General features: G+C 37.8%; 2 protein-coding genes across 2 annotated transcripts; both read right to left on the reverse strand.

Moving 5' to 3' along the window:
- Positions 1 to 2,588: 2,588 nt before the first annotated feature.
- On the reverse strand, positions 2,589 to 4,915 carry cbx8a (chromobox homolog 8a (Pc class homolog, Drosophila)). The gene is made up of 5 exons (XM_030790847.1): positions 4,835 to 4,915; positions 4,631 to 4,674; positions 4,188 to 4,253; positions 4,008 to 4,074; positions 2,589 to 3,528 (listed from the first exon to the last, which is right to left on the reverse strand). The coding sequence occupies exons 1-5, from the start codon at positions 4,901 to 4,903 to the stop codon at positions 2,716 to 2,718; spliced, it is 1,059 nt and encodes a 352-aa protein (XP_030646707.1). The 5' UTR covers positions 4,904 to 4,915; the 3' UTR covers positions 2,589 to 2,715.
- Positions 4,916 to 13,499: 8,584 nt separating this feature from the next.
- cbx4 (chromobox homolog 4 (Pc class homolog, Drosophila)) lies at positions 13,500 to 16,922 on the reverse strand. The gene is made up of 5 exons (XM_030790837.1): positions 16,854 to 16,922; positions 16,713 to 16,756; positions 16,075 to 16,140; positions 15,396 to 15,462; positions 13,500 to 14,858 (listed from the first exon to the last, which is right to left on the reverse strand). Exons 1-5 carry the CDS (start codon positions 16,920 to 16,922, stop codon positions 13,500 to 13,502), a joined length of 1,605 nt encoding a protein of 534 aa, XP_030646697.1.
- Between the last annotated feature and the right edge of the window lie 1,612 nt (positions 16,923 to 18,534).

Raw genomic sequence — 18,534 nt, forward strand, 5'->3', positions numbered from 1 at the left:
GATTTTATCAAGAGAGTAAAGTGATTATCAAGGGCGATAAGCTATAGGCTATATAAACATATAAAGCCTAAAGTGATTTATCTGTCAGTTCTTAAATTTCAGTTAAGAAGAAGAAGAAGAGACAAGCATAAACCTTGGAATCTATCTATCTATCTATCTATCTATCTATCTATCTATCTATCTATCTATCTATCTATCTATCTATCTATCTATCTATCTAATCGTCCCCTTCTCTCATCATCTTGTCACGCTCCAAGTTCCTTTTCGCATCGAAAGCGTTTTATGCGAATTTAAGAATTGGAATGATTAAGTATTGTCTAAGGGTCTTTAAAACTGTATAAAACAAGCGTAACAACTGTCACAAAATGGCCCGCGTAATAAAAGATGTTCTTGATAGCCTGAAGCCTAAAATCTCAAACGGAAGTTAAGAAACTGTCATGAGATGCAACAGAATGTGAACCCGAGTGTCCATAACCATAATGATCTATCAAATAATTGACAAACTTTAGTAAAGATATGCTGTATTAAAGATAATTAAAATAAAAAAAGATCCTACAAGTATCAGTATCTGCAGTATCCTGCACCCCCTTTCTACCTTTAAAACCAAATCGACGATTAAACAACATGTCAGAGTGTAACTAATGTTTGCTGTAGATAAACCTACACTGTCTAAAATGAGTATTTAGTCTCCAAATGAGCACAATGAGCACGAAACAGACAATGAATTTATCAAATGGTAAACGCGATTTAAATCGAAGAGAACTTCCATTAGACAATCATTGCCTTTCCTTCCATATGCCTCCCTGGGGCCAGTTCAAAACAGAAGTCTCTTAAACTCAGAGTTCCTTAAATTCGTGTTTTTAAAGAACGCCTTGAAGACCTCAGTCTATTAAAAAAATTTAGTTGTTTCCCTGATCAGATGACTTGTGCGAGTGCTAATTTAGGAGAGTCTCTTCTCACACTTTTTTTAACAATCAGTTGGATATTACTCCTTTAATTAGGCCTATACTTGTCAGTCTTTGCTAACAAGTATTGAGGCATTGAAGGAATTCTGTAATGGGCTACTTAATATTACTGGCTATGGCCAGTAAGTGTTACTGAAGTATTAATATTTCAGTACAAATGTAATGAAATTTGGGAGATTTACAAGTAGCTTACGAGTGACATAAGCACATTTATTTCCAATACAGTGCCACGCACCACCTCCGCCACTTCCGAGTGAATATCCCGCAATCACACTTAGCACCTCACATCAAGAGTGCTTTTCAAACAAAGTTAAAAACCTAAAGAGAAGAAGAATTCACACAGGCAATAAAGTACAGATGTTAAATTATAAAATATTTGAGGGACGTGAGATTAACTGGGAGAAGGATAAAATAGGCTAAGCTCATTCCCTATCAGATATTTAGTAGCCAAGAGAAAAGTTTTTTTCATATTTTCGCCAGAAGTGAAACATAAATCAACGGGCTAACAGACTGAACGACACAGCAAAATCAGCAAGTGAAACTCTGAAGTGTGTATTTGCCGGCCTTCAACTTTAACCATACGCTTTTATTATTATTATTATTATTATTATTATTATTATTATTATTGTTATTGTTGTTGTTGTTGTTGTTGTTTTCGGGTAGCAGCCGCCTCACAACAACAAAATAGCATTATTAAAAGTATTCGCTCGAGTTCATCTCAAGTAAACAATGTTAACAAAAAGTAGTATTTTGCTTGTGATGCGTATTATGTCCAAATATTTTAAATGAAACCTCTATGAAGCCAAATTAAATATATAATTAGGCTATTCGGCTCCGCTGTCATTTTGGAAAATATTCATTAGCGTCTGCAGTGTCTCATTTGTAAAGGACAACAATCTCCATGTCGTTCAATTATTCAAATCAAATTAGTAAATCTTTTTGGAAATTAGATTACACCAAATAATTAAATTATACAAAATAATACTTTATTCTGTCGAACTAGCCACAAATTAATTACAATTCTCTTAATAAAAAAACGACTAAAATGATTTAGTGAAAAATAGTGTAATCAGATGTCATATAGGTACCATATTTAATTACAATCTGTGGTTTTATCTACTAAAATCCGGTTATCTCTCAATCGAAAGAACTCGAGAATAACGAGATCAACACAGTTGATGTGTTTTCACCACTTCATGTATGCCTAGAGGAATTAAAAATAGCTGTGGATCTTTGCAAACCAAGAGTCAACAGAACATGATACAGTCATTACAGTGTTCATAAGTTGTATTTACGTCGTGCTTTAATACAGATCACATCTTTCTAAGAACTTCGTTTATGCACAAAATTGATCAGACAATTACAGTTAAAGAGATTCGAGATAACACAGTGGGAAATAGGCCAACGCGAATGTGTTCCCTCAAGTTAAAAAGTGCACGAGAATACGTTACACGAGTCATCCATACCTAAACCTTAAGCAGCTTACAGCCAACGAAAGCAAGGGAAAATAAAATGCTGTTTTTTTTTTATACAACACTTGGTAGATAAAAAAATAAATTTCATTTTCATAGAAAATATGAATGGAAATGTATATGTGGACTATATATTTAATTACATTATGTACATGATTGTAAGACGATACTGTACAGCTCTATAGAAATTATACAGAAAAGTAAATTGTTAATGGTTACAATATTGATATTTCAGTAATGACAGTTATTTACATTTGTTAGAAAAACAGAAAATGCGATCATCTCTTCTCTTTGAAGAACCCTTTATCTGTGCTGCTTTCTTTAATCGTCACAGTCAGAAAGTTACTTGTAACATCTGTCACGACCACTTTCTCCATGTTTTTCAAACATGGGGTCCAAGATTCCTCTGTTTCATCTTGAAAAATAGTTTCCGCCTGGACTGTAGAAGATGACTGATCCCCATGCACGTCACTTGACAGAAGTAAATTGTTTTTAGACAGGTGTTTCGTCTTGGTTTGCTGGCTTGAACCACTACTTAGGTAATCTTTTCGATGTCCCAAAATGTCTTTTCGCATTGAGCTTTCTTGAACTGCAGCGCTTCCACTTGATCCAGTTCCCAGTTGTTTTTGAACAGTGCTGGATACTGCGTGAAACTTCTGAGTTAAATGAATTACACTACAGTTCGACGGTTCTCCCTGAAAGTGACTAGGCCTTCCAAGTTTAGAAGGGCTATAAGGAATAGGTTCGTCTGCCCTCCTCTTAGTTGATTCGGAAGAGGGACTGTTGCTTGCACTGACACTGAAGCGTAACTTCGGTTTTGGCCCTCTTTTTTTCGGTACATTAATAAAGTCTGCAGCAACTTGTGCTGTCTGCCCAGCTGGTCTGGGTCTTCTCTCTGGTTCCGGTGGTCGGACGCGAACACTTTCGCCTCTGTTGACTGTACTTGGGGGGAAAATTGTGGGAACCACGGTCCGCAACCCTTCGCGAGCTCGAGGTGTAACAACAGGCTCAGCAACAGGGAACGAAACTCGCATTCCCCGTGACATTTCTCTTCTGAATTCATAATTTTTAGCTTTCGCTTTAGCCTTCGCCTGGAGAAAGAAGGGGAAAAAAAAGGATCAACGTTACAGACACATCGAACTTGCCAGCAGATTAACATCTCTTGCGCTGCTTCAACAGATTAATTTTTCAATTTTTAAAACTCTTCAATGAATGTTATATTTCTGATCATTTAAAATAAACAACAGCTGGCTATTCTGGTAGTTATTTAAACCGATTATCTGTACAAATCGCTAAAAACAGTTTCATACTGGTCTACTAAACAGCCTCTAAAAAAGTTTTGCTACGTTTCATTCAAGCATGAGAGGCAGTAGAGAACTGTATCGGTTGTAGTAACAACTAAACATGTAGGCTACTTTCCCGTTAATGCAACCTGAGGTTAATCTGAAATTCGATGTCTTGATGGCTATACATTGCACTTACTCCACAAAAAGCAGAACTTCACTTTAAACCGCAGCCGAATTGACACGTGTAAAAAAAAAAAGTAGCGCTGCCAAATTCATTTGCTCACCTTCAATAAGAAAGTCTCTGGTTTAGGTCCTCTCTTTTTTGGACCGAACAATTCTCTTTCACGTTCTCTGCAATTGAATTCAAACTAGCGTAAGAACATAGTAGCCTTAAAACAAAACGAAATCATGTAGGCAAACAGTACAGTCTTCTTGGAAGCTTGCAAAGTTTAGCGAGAACCAACCTCTCTTCGAAAGCAGCGAAGAGACGTTCGTCCAGAATATTTTCCTCTGGCTCCCAGGTGCTGTATCTGCAACGAAAACAGCAAAACCTTGAACAAATTCCGTGTAATGCATCAATACTAGCATGCCAATGAGCTAGCTAACTACCTAAGCTTCTGCAATAAACGGACAACTGAGAGTGACAGATTAGTCAAGATGTAACAGCAATGCAATGAAGCAGATCTACATTGGCGCTTAAATTTGCCAGCAAATTAGCAACCATGCTAACCGCTACTTGATGCATTATTGGCCTTGTAGTGTCAGCTAAGGCAATAGCAGCGATTACAGAAACCCGTTACGCAGCGAATGGGTGTAGAGTATTAGCCTGCGTGCTAACTAGCTCCTTCGAAACAAATCATCCAGATATGACTGTCGCGACTAGACAGCTTCTGCAGTCGCCACTTACTTTTGAGACCAGCCTTTCCATTTGACAAGGTATTCCATTCGACCCTGCATGGAAAATGATAAGTAACGTTAGCTGAGTGCAGGCAATCATGTTAGCAATTCAGCTAGCTATACGAGCTGCCAGTATTAACATGTCAAGGCAATGAAATATAAACAAACAACTCTTTTACAATACATAACCAAAAATGGAAAAAATCTCGCATACTCTTCTTATGCGTCGTTTAATGATAGACTCGGCCGCAAAGACCCTCTCCCCGACGGCAGAGAGCTCCATGTTTACTTCTGTCTCGCAGCTATTTTTTCCACCACCACCACCTCTGTCTGTATAATCCTAGACAGCCCATAATACTCGTCCCGAAAAGACGTCATCACGTTCTAAATAGTTGCCATGGGACCCTAGTCGGTGGGACCGTATCTGGTTAAGCACATTGGCTAAGCTGTTGCTACGTGACCCGTGTTGCTAAGGGCTGGGAGGAGTTAAACGGACAGTCTGAGGAAGTGACGATGCCGTCATGAAGTACTGAGTCAAAACGTCAATACCCTCAGTACAACGAGATTTAAAAGATAAAATATCCAACCTAAAAGGTATTATACAGCTTCTTTAGATATTGAAGTTTGCACATTAGTCACTTAAAACAGTAAATAAGCTATTTTTTCAAATTATCTATAGTCAACCAGGTTAACGTAAAAGTGCCCTGCCAGGCTTATTCAGTTCAAATACACCAGTAAGAGAATTTTCAACCCAACATCGTTATATGTATGTCACTTTACGATTAAAATGATTCCATTACTTTCGTAAGTTGTTGCAGTGCCTAAGACTTTATGTAACCCTGAAGTTATCTTATTATCTCTTCAATGCTTTGACTGAATCAGTCAGTTAACAGGCCTGTATGAAGATTGTTCCCTTTTTTCTAGACGAACCCTAACAGATTAGTACACCCTACCGCATAAAGCTCATACTGACAAGTTGATATTTACTGAAGAAACGTGGTCAAAAATAAGGACTTCGATTTTTAATGTTTCAAGGAAGTATTTGTGAGTTCCATGTAAGTTCCATGGAAGTGTCTGTTTTGAAGGTTTAAGCAGTTCACTTTGGAAAATTAGTATCAAAATGGTGTGACAGTGTACTTCATTAATGAGAGATAATTAATGGTCCATTTTTTTACACATTACCAAGTAGAGAGAGAGGGAGAGAGAGAGAAAGAAAGAGAGAGCGAGAGAGAGAAATTTTATGTCCAGTTATAAGAGGACATGAGATCACTTAGAACGAAGACAACACCTAAATAAATAAATAAGCAAATTAATTAATCAATTAACGGTAATGCATTTTTTTTTTTACATTTTTTTCGGAACAGATATTATAAAACATATATTTTTTTCACCAAACTGTTGGGGCGTCAGTACGAAAAGGCTTGCCGCATCATTCGTAGGTTACATAGCTATACATAGCTAAAGTGTGGCTTTGTTTCATTAATCATATAATTTAATCATTTGTACCACTCGCTTCATCAGGGAGTTTTTCAGGCCACTGTCGCCTTGGGCTTGCTCACTGGGAGTTTAGGTACTGATCGCTGTAAAGCTGCTTTGAGACAATTTTGATTGTAAAAAGCGCTATACAAATAAACTTGAAACTTGAAACTTGAATTTACAATGACTCTTCACATTAATTACTATAAAGTATTAAACAAATTTAATTTATTTATACGCTTTCCATATAATAGGCCGCGCACATAAATGCCGAGCGAAATCATTTCCACAAATTATTTATGAACGAAAATCCAACATGTAGGCCTAAGTTATTTATTTTTATTTATATTTTAAAATGTTGTAAAATGTAGGAATAAATTAATGAATAAAACAATTTCTAAACATAACAAATTAATTAATTGACAGTATACTCGACACTGCCAAAAAATAATTCTTGGTTTGTAGAATTAAAGGCAATAGGACGCATAATCATAATAATAACCACAATGATCAGAACTAAAACAACAGTAATAATAATAATAATAATAATAATAATAATAATAATAATAGTAATAATAATAATAATAATAATAATAATAATAATAATTTCGTAAAACAGGGAGAATTATGGCAAGCACATTTCAAATAAACTCTTATTCTACCCCTTATTTACATAGCAATATTAAAAACAATAAAATTGGTATTTGAATTCGGACTAATATGCCAAGGAGAACACTACAACCACAGACAAAGCGGCCCGCCAGCACAATTCTCTCTTAAACACTGAATGACTAAATCACCAGAAATTTAGCCTACGCTATTCAAAATGGGGTAGTAAGTTTGTAACAATCTTTGTTTAAAACATTTCCAAAAATTACTCTTCGTTCGAATAAAAAGTTGAGAATCTGTCAGAACTGACTGTCGTATTCCAATTCGTTTTTAATTTCGTTAATAACCTACCCATTCCAAAATGAACTGATTTGTGAAACTGAGAGGAGACAGGTGGTAATCATCACTGAGTAATTAAAATGCGAATTTAACATATTAAATAAAAGTTGTATCTTATTAAATGTAGGCTAAAGTTTAATATTTAATATTTAATTAAAGTACGTCGTATATACTATTAAGTGCCATCAAAACTCAGTCACCAGCTCATTTCGTCTCTTGCAAAATAAGTAAATAAATAGGTTAAAAAAATAAAGGCTAACCTTTCAAGATCCTATACAACACTTTCACCTTATGAGATTTATATAATTCATTTCTATACAGCTATACATCATGGGAAATTGTTTCCCCCAAATAAATAAATAAATAAATAATAAGGGGGGAAAGTCTCCTAATGTAATCCCAAGAACTGATACAGGATATAATATTGATTGTAACACCAAACAGCAAGCAGGGGAATTAAGCTAGGTATGTTGATTTAATACGCTAGGTAATATCGGAGAAGACATGAATCAGTACTTCGTCTTTCTATATGGCTCAATATGTTTCATAAGATGGGCTTTTTCATAAACGTATCGCAAGGTGAATTCTGCGACATGTCAGACGTAAAAATGTGCGCTCTCTCGCGCTCTCTCTCTCTCTCTCTCTCTCTCTCTCTCTTTCTCTCCCTCAAGCATTCTTTCAATACGAAGCCCTTCATAACAAGTGCATAACAAGTGGGCCAAAACATATAGTCGTTATGACTTCGCTGTTAAGCATGGAAGAGGGACAGACAAAGAGACGCAGACAAAAGAAGATGAAAATGGGATAGTCGTCATGAAAATCGAAACATCGAGCGCTTTCTGTCATAAAGTATCCGACTCTAAATGTGGTGCAGATGTTTTCTGACAGCGATACCTTTTTGTGTGCTTAGTGGAAGGGAATGAAATTGTCTGCAGGACGCCTTATATGGTGTAGTCGTTGATTGGTCTATGCATGTCTGCAGTGCAGCACTAGCTACAACCATACATGGGTAGCCTGGTCCACACAGAGCGAGCTGTTAAAATATCATTGGTTCCCTTGTATCTGGGCAACGTCCTCATAATACAGCTTGTTAACTAGAAACCTATAACATGTTTATAACAGATCAACGTGTTAAAAAACAATTGGAATACGTTTATTTTTCCTCGTTGCCTATGCCACCTTCATTGCTGTGCCAGTATCTGTCCGTCCACGTGTAATTTATACAGGCTATCCATTTGGTGAATCGTTGAGCCTTTGACAGATGATCAGTCGCAATGAGATTTTGATGGAATATTTCATAAAGTAGGCTATACACTTGAAGTGCACAAAGCTTTACGTATGCCGTTGTTTTCAGAAGCTTTAGTTGGCTTCTTTCCTTAAAAATGTAGGCTTTACCCTATGTATATATGACAAAGAGTAATAAAACACACATAGGATAAACACTACGGGTGAATCAAATTATTTTTAAACATTTTAAGGATGGCTGAAGAAAATTAGCAGTAAATGAAGGCTGCTTTTCTTTGCGTTTTAATTGATTAACAAGTAATCCGTGAGCAATAGAATACAACGGAAACACAAACAGTTTCAAACGTTCGGGTTTCCTAGACTAGTTACATGCTTCGGTGCACTATATATGTGAGAACCGTAATTTAATAAGTAAAACCGGGAAACTGCAGTCTATACAAGACAGCCGATACATGTTTTTTCTAGATTGAAAATTCACGTGTTCCGTCGTCTAGACAAGGAGGAGGTTGTGTGGAACTATAGTCTGTATGTATTCTCGAACAGTAGCGTGAGCAATACTCACGTTATTTAGTCAACCTGCATTCAGAAATGGTTAAGCGGAGGACAGCCATTTTCTTTCCTCTGGCTGCTCAAATATTTTTCAGTTGCTTCAAATGGTTGCTCTGATTAACGCGCATGTAAAAGCAAGACTACCTAGGCCAATACTGTTGAACCACAAAAGCAAAGGTTCTGAAAACGGCGCCGCGATCGCCTTACCTACAAATTAAAACAAACTAGAAGAAGACGAAAAAAGTTTAAACTGGGACGGTAGCTGAGATTACAGTAACAATACAAGTTACCTTTACCCTATGGATAAATTACGCGAAAAATATAATCTGATCATTCTTCGTAGTCCTACATCATGTGAAATTTGGTCAAAGCCGAATTCATTTAAAATTCGGGCAGAATCTGTCGACTATTCAGATTGTCCGGAACATTCTGATTAAAGCGAAAAATACTTAAAGATTTTTCATTGATTAAATGTGTGCTGGATATGTTACCATTTGCAGATTAACGTTAAATTACAGAAAGAAGAATTAGAAGAAGAAGAAACTCGAGGGAGAGGCGGATTTTTTTTCCAAAGGCATTGAAATAGTGGTATACATGAGGTGGCCTTGTAATTCTGTAACAGAGAGAGAGAGGGAGGGAGAGAGGAGAGAGAGAGAGATTCCTTTTCAAGAATAAGTTTTTTGTTTTTTGTTTTTTTGGGAAACGGAAGCTCTTAATTTTCAGTTACGTTTTAATCCACGTATTTGTTCCTTACCTTGATGACTTCAGACAGTCTTTAGAACACGCGGTATCCTGACCTAGTTGTAAATATCTCTCAAAATTAAAGTTTACTTATAGAGAAAAAAGTCGTTAATGCAGGCTAATTGGTCAATGATATAGATATTTGTTTTGTTTTGTTTTATGTTTTTTTGCTCCTTTTTTTTCTTAAACAAGGATGCTGGTTTCATAAAGTAGACCCGTCACATACATATCATCTATGGGAACAGATTCCTTTGTGTCTGTTTCCATATAGCTGAAGATCCAGCAAAATGTTTCTGTTAAACAGTCATGACACATGGTGTAGATCATAACGTCTCTTCTCCTCCCGACGAGATAATTCAGCTGCGAAGTTATTTACGATTTAATATCACCACCACAGTGAGTCAGTCATGCGACAGAATTATCTGTAAGGTATGGCCTTCAACGCCTACAGTGAGCATTCAAACAATTTCCGAGAGGCATGCTTGTTTTTGCCCCGGTCGCCTCCTTATGTATTGATTTCTGTGAAAAAAAAAACAAAAAAAACCCCAAAAAAGCACAAAACAACTTTGTGTACTCTTCGGATTGCTAGCAACAGACTGAAACAAAGCAGGACCTATGAATTTGAAGGTCAAAATTTAACTGTTTAATCTGAAAAGTTGAAGTGATTACAGTGGCACTGTACCAAGGTTCTTGGAATAATACATTCATGATATCTGGTTGTGAGAGGAGAAATCATGTTCTTTTATGTGGTTATTGTCAAACATTTTACCCAAATGGACAAAAGTCATAAATTTCCTTGACAAAAGTTTCAGTGACTCTGAAAAAAAAAATCACTTTGTGGCTTTGATAAATGTGGCTTTGTGTAATGTAAGAGGATCTTAGAAGGCAGACTTTCACCTGAGAGGGTAACTTTCCTGCAAGGTCCTCGTCTGGTTGTCTACACCTTAAACCAGACCTGGACATTAATTAGACAAATGTGTTGGTGTAGGGCCACAGCAAGAAGTCGAACCCTTTGCAGTCTTCTATGTGTCACATTTTCAAAGATACAAAACAATTTGTGAACTCACCACAGTATTTGTCAGCGTGTGTCAGATGTTCATGGGTAGTGTTCTGTCTGAAGCTTAAGCAATATAATTCTGCAAAACATTATTCTATTAACTTCTTTTACATTTTTATCTCAGCTGTATTCAGCTCTTAACTAACCAACGCACAGTACAAAGGCACAGTGAGTATGCGGTTGTGTAAGTCATTTCTGAGCAACAAAAGTGGATCACATGAATAACCTAAAAAATGCATTGCATTTCCTGCCAGACAATTGAAGCATATCATTTAAATCCCATGTTGTTTTCTACAAGGCCAGTCCTCACCACCGACACGTGAGAGACCCTGAGAGATGTTTCCATCAAGCTTCAAAGTATTTGAGGAGTAAAAAATATCATCTAGGTAATCATGGCAGATATGCACATATGGAAAATATATATATATATATAAAAAACAAATTCTAAATGGTTTAGAAATCAGTAATTTTACTTCTACATTTCTGTGCTGAGAGTAGCATATAAACAAGTACAAAGTCAAGCATGAATGTGTAAAATCTTTGTAACTGCTGTCTTAACATAAGTGATTTATAGGATAAATAGCACAATTTCTAGACTTCAGAGGAAGAAAACATTACTGAAACACACACCTAAAACAGCGGCACAGTTTCTTCTGTGTGCTGTTTTCAACCCTGGAGGCACTGTTCTTGTAAAGATGGGTCAGGGGTTGAATGATGGTTACACCATGTGACTGTGATATACATAAGACTTACGAGAGTCAAAAAGAATTCATTTGTTCCTTGATCTCACTCACAGAGAAAGGGATGTCATGAGAGTGACATCCATGCCAAATGCAATTTCAGTTAACTGACGCATATGCAATTTTTATGAAGACATTCTCTTTTTTAATACATTTTTTAAACAGAGTATAACAAACTTACAGACTGAATTTGATAGTACGATTTAGTATCATTATAATGTACTATGGTACATAATGATAGCCTTGCTCTTTACACTGCAAGAAATTTGCATTGAAGGCAAAGTTTGACTAACACAGGATCAGATTCAATCAAACCACTATGACACCTCTTTCACATCTTTCAAAGCCTGGGGTGGAATAGCTGTGAAGTTCTTTATTGATCTCACACACAAACACACACACACACAAACACACACACACACACACACATGGAACAGTGAGCAGTGAAATTCAACCTCTGCGTTTAACCCATCCTATACAGACAAACTAGGAGTGAGCACACACACATTAGGAGCAGTAAGCACACACACACACTGAGCAACCACTTTAAAAGAACACCTCAAACGTACTGGTTAAATCTCTCATGCTCATCGTGGTGGTTCATGGTGTTTTGAATGAATCAGACCCACAGACTACATTTACATTCAGCATTAATTTCTTACACGGCTTTTACTGGAACATACACATTAGCAGCAGTTGTACTATAGCTTGTGCTAAAAGACTAGACATTTTCTAACATAAACCGTTGGATTTACTTTTTTTCAAATGCATAATTAAGCTGTTGAACGGAAATGAAGAATTTCTGAATGGGTAGACTTATGACAAACACAAAGGTTGCTATGACACCAGGCCCTTTAAAAGAGAGTCTGAGATTTTTTGAGTATTTGCACATATACTTTTGTAGGATCTTCAGCTATGCCAAGCAGCTGGGATATTTTAGTGGAGTACTGAGGGATTCTTGGCATTTGCTTGAAAAAAAAAGAAAAGCCAAAGTGTGCAATTTGTTGGCGAAAAGCACATAAAATGTGACGCCTGCCATACCAACAACGAATTTTGACTGGAGTGTGTCACCATAAGACAAAGCTGTTTATCTCTAATAAGTGATGCACTCGATTTCAGAAAAAAAACCAAAAAATCCTCCTGTGTTGTCTGCTCTCTTTGTCAAATATTTGTGACGGCACCTTTTCTTTTTTTTAAATGACAACATAATTAGCATGAAGTCGGATAAGACCAAATTTGAGTCAGCAAAGATACCATACAAAACACATCCTCACTGGTCGTTTTATGATCGGTAACATACGTGACAGAACACTCGTACTGGATGATAAGGTGCAACTTACATTTGCATTTACAGACAACTACATAGTGATAGGCGTTTTTTAAACATTGCACAACTATGACCTCATAGGTCAATATCCTCAACAATTTAACTCATGTTCCCCCATAAACTCAGACTAATACAAGTGTATGCTTCGGCAAATATGTGGCACATGCATCAAAACCTAGCAAAATGTTTTAAACAATAAGCACTCGTATACTTCCAAATCTTGACATTAGTACAGGCGGAGGAATAACAGACTCACAAATAACTGCTTTATAAGGTGCACATGCACAAAACTAATAGCGCATGTTTCATTAGACATTATACTAATGATTCAAAGGAGTGCTACATTTTGACAACAGTGCCGCCCATTTGCTCAGAGTGCGAGGAAACCTGCTAAAAGTGTTGAACGTGGGTTTTTTTTTTCTTTTTCGCTAACACAAAACACAGAGAGGTTTGCACCTGCGGTATGTGTGAGTAAGTGCTTTTTCTTCTAACTATGTCTCAATGAACAATGTGGTTCAACAACTTATTTCTCCCTACTTTTGACTAACGGGGCGTATTGAAAAATCTAGTTATGAACAAAACACAATATTTCTTAATATGAACACATTTTAAAGATTAAGAAAAATCTCCAAAATCAGGGCACTTGCTTAACAACTACACTGCACTGAGCAGTAAAGAAAAACATTGTTTACAGTTTCCTTTAAACAATGCAATATATTTACATATGCACACACCGTACAGCCTTATGTACACAAATTTACATGAAAATGTCCTCCACCTCTTTGGTCAGGGGTAATCAAATTGAGACATATTCCTTAAAGGTCACAGTGAGGCAGTTTGTGGTGACGTCAGTAATGATGATATTGCCCTTAAATGGCTTGAAATTGCTGACAGGCTCCTCCTCCTTCTCCTTCGCTTGAGTCTCTGTTGGTTCCTCAACAGGAGCTAGAGGTTTTGCAGCAGGCACTGTTTGTGATCTGTGTTTCCCACAGCTCAGGTCAATAGGTTCCTCAGAAATGGTGCCACTGAAGTCATAGCTGTATCCACTGCTGAGATCCTGACTGCTGTACTGCAGGTTCATGGGTTCGCTCTGAGGACAGGAAAGCACTGTGTTAGGAACACTAATGCTTCTGGAGTCGAGGAACCTCTTACGCTCGTTATTGCCCTCAGAAGTGTCTGATAGGTTACGTTTACGATGTACTGGCATATGTCTGATTTGGTCCCTGTGGAACTGGCTATCTATCTTCATTGATAGGGGCGAGGAGTTTGGCTTAGAGGTCAGTTGCAAAGGCTGATCAACTGGGAGGTCCCCCTGACCTCTTGCCCTCTGTGTTTCATCTTCTTCCCTTGCACTGGTCTTTACCTTTGAGAATTCACACTTTTCAGGAGACTCCTTTGGAAGGTTCCCACTGATATCGGTCGTGCCGCCAACAATGTTGTCTGTAGGGGCACTATTCTCCTGTGCTGGTTTCTTTGTTGTTATGGATTCCTCAAGAGGACTGCTGTTACTCGTGTTGACAGACTGCTCATTCTGCTGTGATTTCTCTATTTCTGAGGAGTCTCCATTTTTCACTTTGGATGATGACACACCATTGTCCATGTACTTGCTCATGACAATAACAATTCTCCCATTTTTGTTTTTGTTCTTGATTATCTTCATCTTACTGCTGATGCTTTTGGGGAGTGAAGGCTCTTTAGGGCTTGTTTTGAGCTGCTGCTCTCCTTTGGTACTATCGTTAGATAGCTTCTTCTGCTCCACGGCTACATCTTTCACCTTGTTCAGGCCACCGGTCTCATTGTGATGCACCCACTTCTGTTGCAAAGCTGAAGGTGGGTTACACTCATTAATAGGAGGAGTGTGACCTTTGACTTCTTTGGCCTTCGTCTGTGTCACGTCATACATTTTGGGGTCAGGCTGGTAGTGATGATGTTTTTTACTGTTGAGCTGATAGAAATATTTTTTCTTTCCGTTGATTTGTGGTTCTGCAGGAATTTCCTTACAGTTCGGTTGGTACTGGTGGTGTTTCTTGCTGTTCAACTGGTAGTGCTGGGGTCGGTGCATCTGAAGTGAATCTGGTTTAAGGAAGTTCTCCTCATCCAGTGATGTCTCCTGAAGACCGGCAAGAATGCTAGATCTCCGAGCAAATGCTGGGAGCTGAAAAAAACACGAGAAAAAAATTAAAATGCAGAAGGTATTGCTGTAACTTTGGCATGTATGAATTCTAATGAATAGGTTATCACTGCCTAGGTAGCGATTTACTTTAGCTGATCCAGTCTCACAAGAATTGCTTAATCTAATACATCTATGTACCTACAACATTACAGAGCTTTGAAGAAAAAAAAAAAAAGTAAAAAAAAACAACCACAGAAAAACTACATCGCAAACAATATGCATTAGTCTGCATACATCATCCATCTTACAGCCATTACGAGTAAAAAGTCAGACAGAGAGGAGCCTTTGGCAAACGTAATTATTGATTCACAATAAAATTAAAAGACTGAGCCTCACAGTTCATGTGACCCATAAAAATAACTTGGGCTATAAATAAGGACATGTCGCCGCAAACTGCATGTGTCAATGCTGCTCTTGCAGAGCAAGCCCAGCAAAATCTATGGGAACATCTCAGAGAAATTTTGCACAGCCGTACTATATATTTAAAATGATATATTTTTTAAAGGATTTACATCTTACCTGGACTAAGAGGTGCTTAGGTTTAGGTCCTCTTTTACGATACCCAAGTAGCTGTTCCTGTCTCTCTCTAGAAAGAAAAACATTGCAAAAACATTTTCATTATACATGCCAAAATGCATAATTATTCCTTTAGAAATGGCATAAAGCATCAACCTAGCACACATACCCATGGCCATTTACTTTAAGATGCATGTAGATCAAGAAGAGGTACATGGTACTTCGTCAAAGCTATTATTTTACTGAGTTGTAGGATTTCATTAATCTCCAGTCTCAGTTCAAGGAGGAGGACTCACTTAACTTGGCATGGATGCACATTCTAACATGACTCAATATTTTAGTTTCTGTGATGAGTAATGAGTCCCAGGAACAGGCAAAAAAATGCACATTTCTGTTCTAACTGTACATTAATATACCTGACTCATTTATTTAACTGGGCATCAAGGCTTCATTAGTTAAATTCTTAAGCATATGAATTATTCAGAGAATAAATGGCACAAACTGTGTTTGGCAGTGCCACCAAGGCAAGCTTTGAGATTACTGAGCCTCATACACTGGGCTCCAATCAGTCTTTTACCACAAGGGGCTCAAGAGGGACCAGTAGTGACCATTTGGCCCCACCCCTTGTCTGTTGACTATATAAGGTAATTATTTCAAGTTCACATGCTGTCAACAATCTCACCTGTTTTGGAAAGCAACAAGGAGTCGTGGGTCCAAAATATTTTCTTCTGGCTCCCACGTGTTGTACCTGATGGATCAAACAATGAGTGTGTTATGTATTTAACAGACTGATATGGAACAATCTCCACTATTCTGTTTTCACAGGAGTTGAATACTGTAATATTGTAGATGTTATCATAACATCCATAATGTAAACAAAGTTAACAGAATGGTGCAAATGTATTGTCAGTGAAAATATGTACCTAGTAAATGGAATGTCAAAAAAGCTTCTGTCAATATTTTAAGATGTTTAAAGTACGCAAAGTTTGTAAAAACCCTCCCATCTGTGCTTACATGAAAAATTACTATCAAATCAAAACTACAACATAAACGGTTGCCGTTTAAATAGTGCTGTACTTTCAAATGGATTCTCCAGCTATGCAGAAATAATTAAAATCGGATAACATGGCAGTGCGTCTCCCCCTTTCCCTCGCATAAATTAGTGATGGAATCCGTGGCTACATTGAAACACATACCAGCCACCTCTTGGTCGCGCGCCCCCACGTACAGTATTAGATTTTCTGAAACAAAATTGCCTGCAGACGTTGGCAGCGCAGTGTAAATGTCAAGAGTACACAGAGAAGAAAAATAAACACTTACTTCGGTGACCATCCTCTCCATTTCACAAGGTACTCAATTCTGCCCTGCAACGCGAAAGATTGGGAGCTTCGTTATGAATTTCAGAAAGCCACACAAACACACGCAAGAGCTACATAAAATTCTAGTTGGCGCTAGTTTTACCTTCCTAATGCGCTTCTTTTCTATGCCCTCCACTGCAAAGACATGCTCTCCGACGGCAGGTAGATCCATTCTCGCTCAGATCCAGTTCAAGCCGACGGGCGATTCGAGCGTTTAAATGTAGATGCTGTCGCGTTGTGTCTTTATTTGTGTGAGTTTCACAGTTGTTATAGCCAGGATTATATCGTCCTCCCCGCCTTCCCTCTCCCCTCTCGCTCTCACTCGTGCTCAAGCCGTCGTTAGCGCCAGGCAGTGAATTATGCTCTCTGGTCTTGTGTAGCTACATAAAGTAGTTCATGCAATAGCTAGGGAGGCACATGACGTCAGAGCGAGGAAGGGGAGGTTATAACAGCTAAGCCTAGAAGCGTAGAAGATAAAACCGCGAGCGGGAGCTATGAACATTTAAAATGTTCACTACCTTGGGCTACCTGATGGAACACTCCAGGTGGTAATCCAGAAACAGAAAACAATTTAGTTATTCCCCGTAAAGGACTAACCTACCTCCAAACATTTTAAGAAGCCCACCGTCATTTGAACGTCAGTAGAAAGTCGGAATAAGTTCCTACACTTTCTCTTGAACCAGCGTTTTTGTGATCTGAGCTTTTGGTGACCCTACCATATGGGTCTGATTTAATGAATTTGATATAACAATCGCATTCTATTCTCAACTGTTGTGAACTCATGACATTTTTTAAATTCATGCATTGCTAGCCAAAATTCGTCTGCATTTCACTCATTTGTCCAGTTTGGTTGGGAATCATACGTGTGACACGAAGGTCTGAGTCAAATTGGATTCCTCCATTAGAGAACTTGGCCTCGCGGGGGCCTCTTCATAGACTATAGGTTATGATTCTCTTGTTAAACCTGTGGAAGGACGTATTAGCCATGAGACAGCCATCTCAAACGTTGTCACTGTTTCAAATAACATTTACGAAATCGGTAACTCAGTACACGAGAAAGGCGATAAACAACAGCCTGTATTCCACTGACATCTCTCCGTTAAAAGGGTTGCACTTCAAACGTGCGTTGGTTCATTTCTTAGGATTAGACCAACCAGCTGATGTGACCTTGTGTTAGGATGGCATTTATGATCGACTGTTCTGAATGCCATTGGTTGGATATGTTAGTGTCTGATTTCTATATCAGAGTACAACAACGACGTGACAAACGCTTGATTGCAAAATTCCACCTCTCACTAATAGGTTTGTTAGTTTAACTGGCAATATAAACCTAAGCAACTGAAGGGTTAAGGAAAAGCTCGAGGCGGCAACAGCCAACCTATCGCAAGCCAAGCACGCGATAGCTCTACCCGTCCTTATATGGTAATAAAAAAAAAGATGGGAGGGGGGCACGATCGATTGTGTCTTAAAGCTTGATTTTTGAGTACCTTACGTAAATTGTGTTAAAATCAAATTCTGTATACCGTAATTGAGCTCATGCTAAAAATATATAAGTGATTACTAAGCAGAAATAGGCTCGTTGTCAGTATTTTTACCCCTTCAAATGTTGTGGGCTTGAGAGGCGAATACGCCCAGCTGCCTCGGAAACAGAAACGAGTCACATGAAAAATTCGGTTTCAGTATAAGTTTGCAGTATAATATGCTAAGAGTGGTAAACAAGTACAACCACTGTGTTTTCAGATGAAATGATACTATCAGTAGTTACGCAAATATCTAGCCTGTTT

The sequence above is a fragment of the Chanos chanos genome, chromosome 13, assembly GCF_902362185.1.
Source record: "Chanos chanos chromosome 13, fChaCha1.1, whole genome shotgun sequence".
Classification (NCBI taxonomy): domain Eukaryota; kingdom Metazoa; phylum Chordata; class Actinopteri; order Gonorynchiformes; family Chanidae; genus Chanos; species Chanos chanos.

Coding starts and splice junctions, on each gene's coding strand:
- cbx8a (XM_030790847.1), bottom strand. CDS start 4,903: ATGGAGCTCTCTGCCGTCGGGGAGAGGGTCTTTGCGGCCGAGTCTATC. Junction 4,075..4,187: donor TTCGCTGCTTTCGAAGAGAG/GTTGGTTCTCGC, acceptor ATTCAATTGCAG/AGAACGTGAAAGAGAATTGT. Junction 3,529..4,007: donor CAGAGACTTTCTTATTGAAG/GTGAGCAAATGA, acceptor TTCTTTCTCCAG/GCGAAGGCTAAAGCGAAAGC.
- cbx4 (XM_030790837.1), bottom strand. CDS start 16,922: ATGGATCTACCTGCCGTCGGAGAGCATGTCTTTGCAGTGGAGGGCATA. Junction 16,757..16,853: donor AAAAGAAGCGCATTAGGAAG/GTAAAACTAGCG, acceptor TTCGCGTTGCAG/GGCAGAATTGAGTACCTTGT. Junction 16,141..16,712: donor TGGAGAGGATGGTCACCGAA/GTAAGTGTTTAT, acceptor TTGATCCATCAG/GTACAACACGTGGGAGCCAG.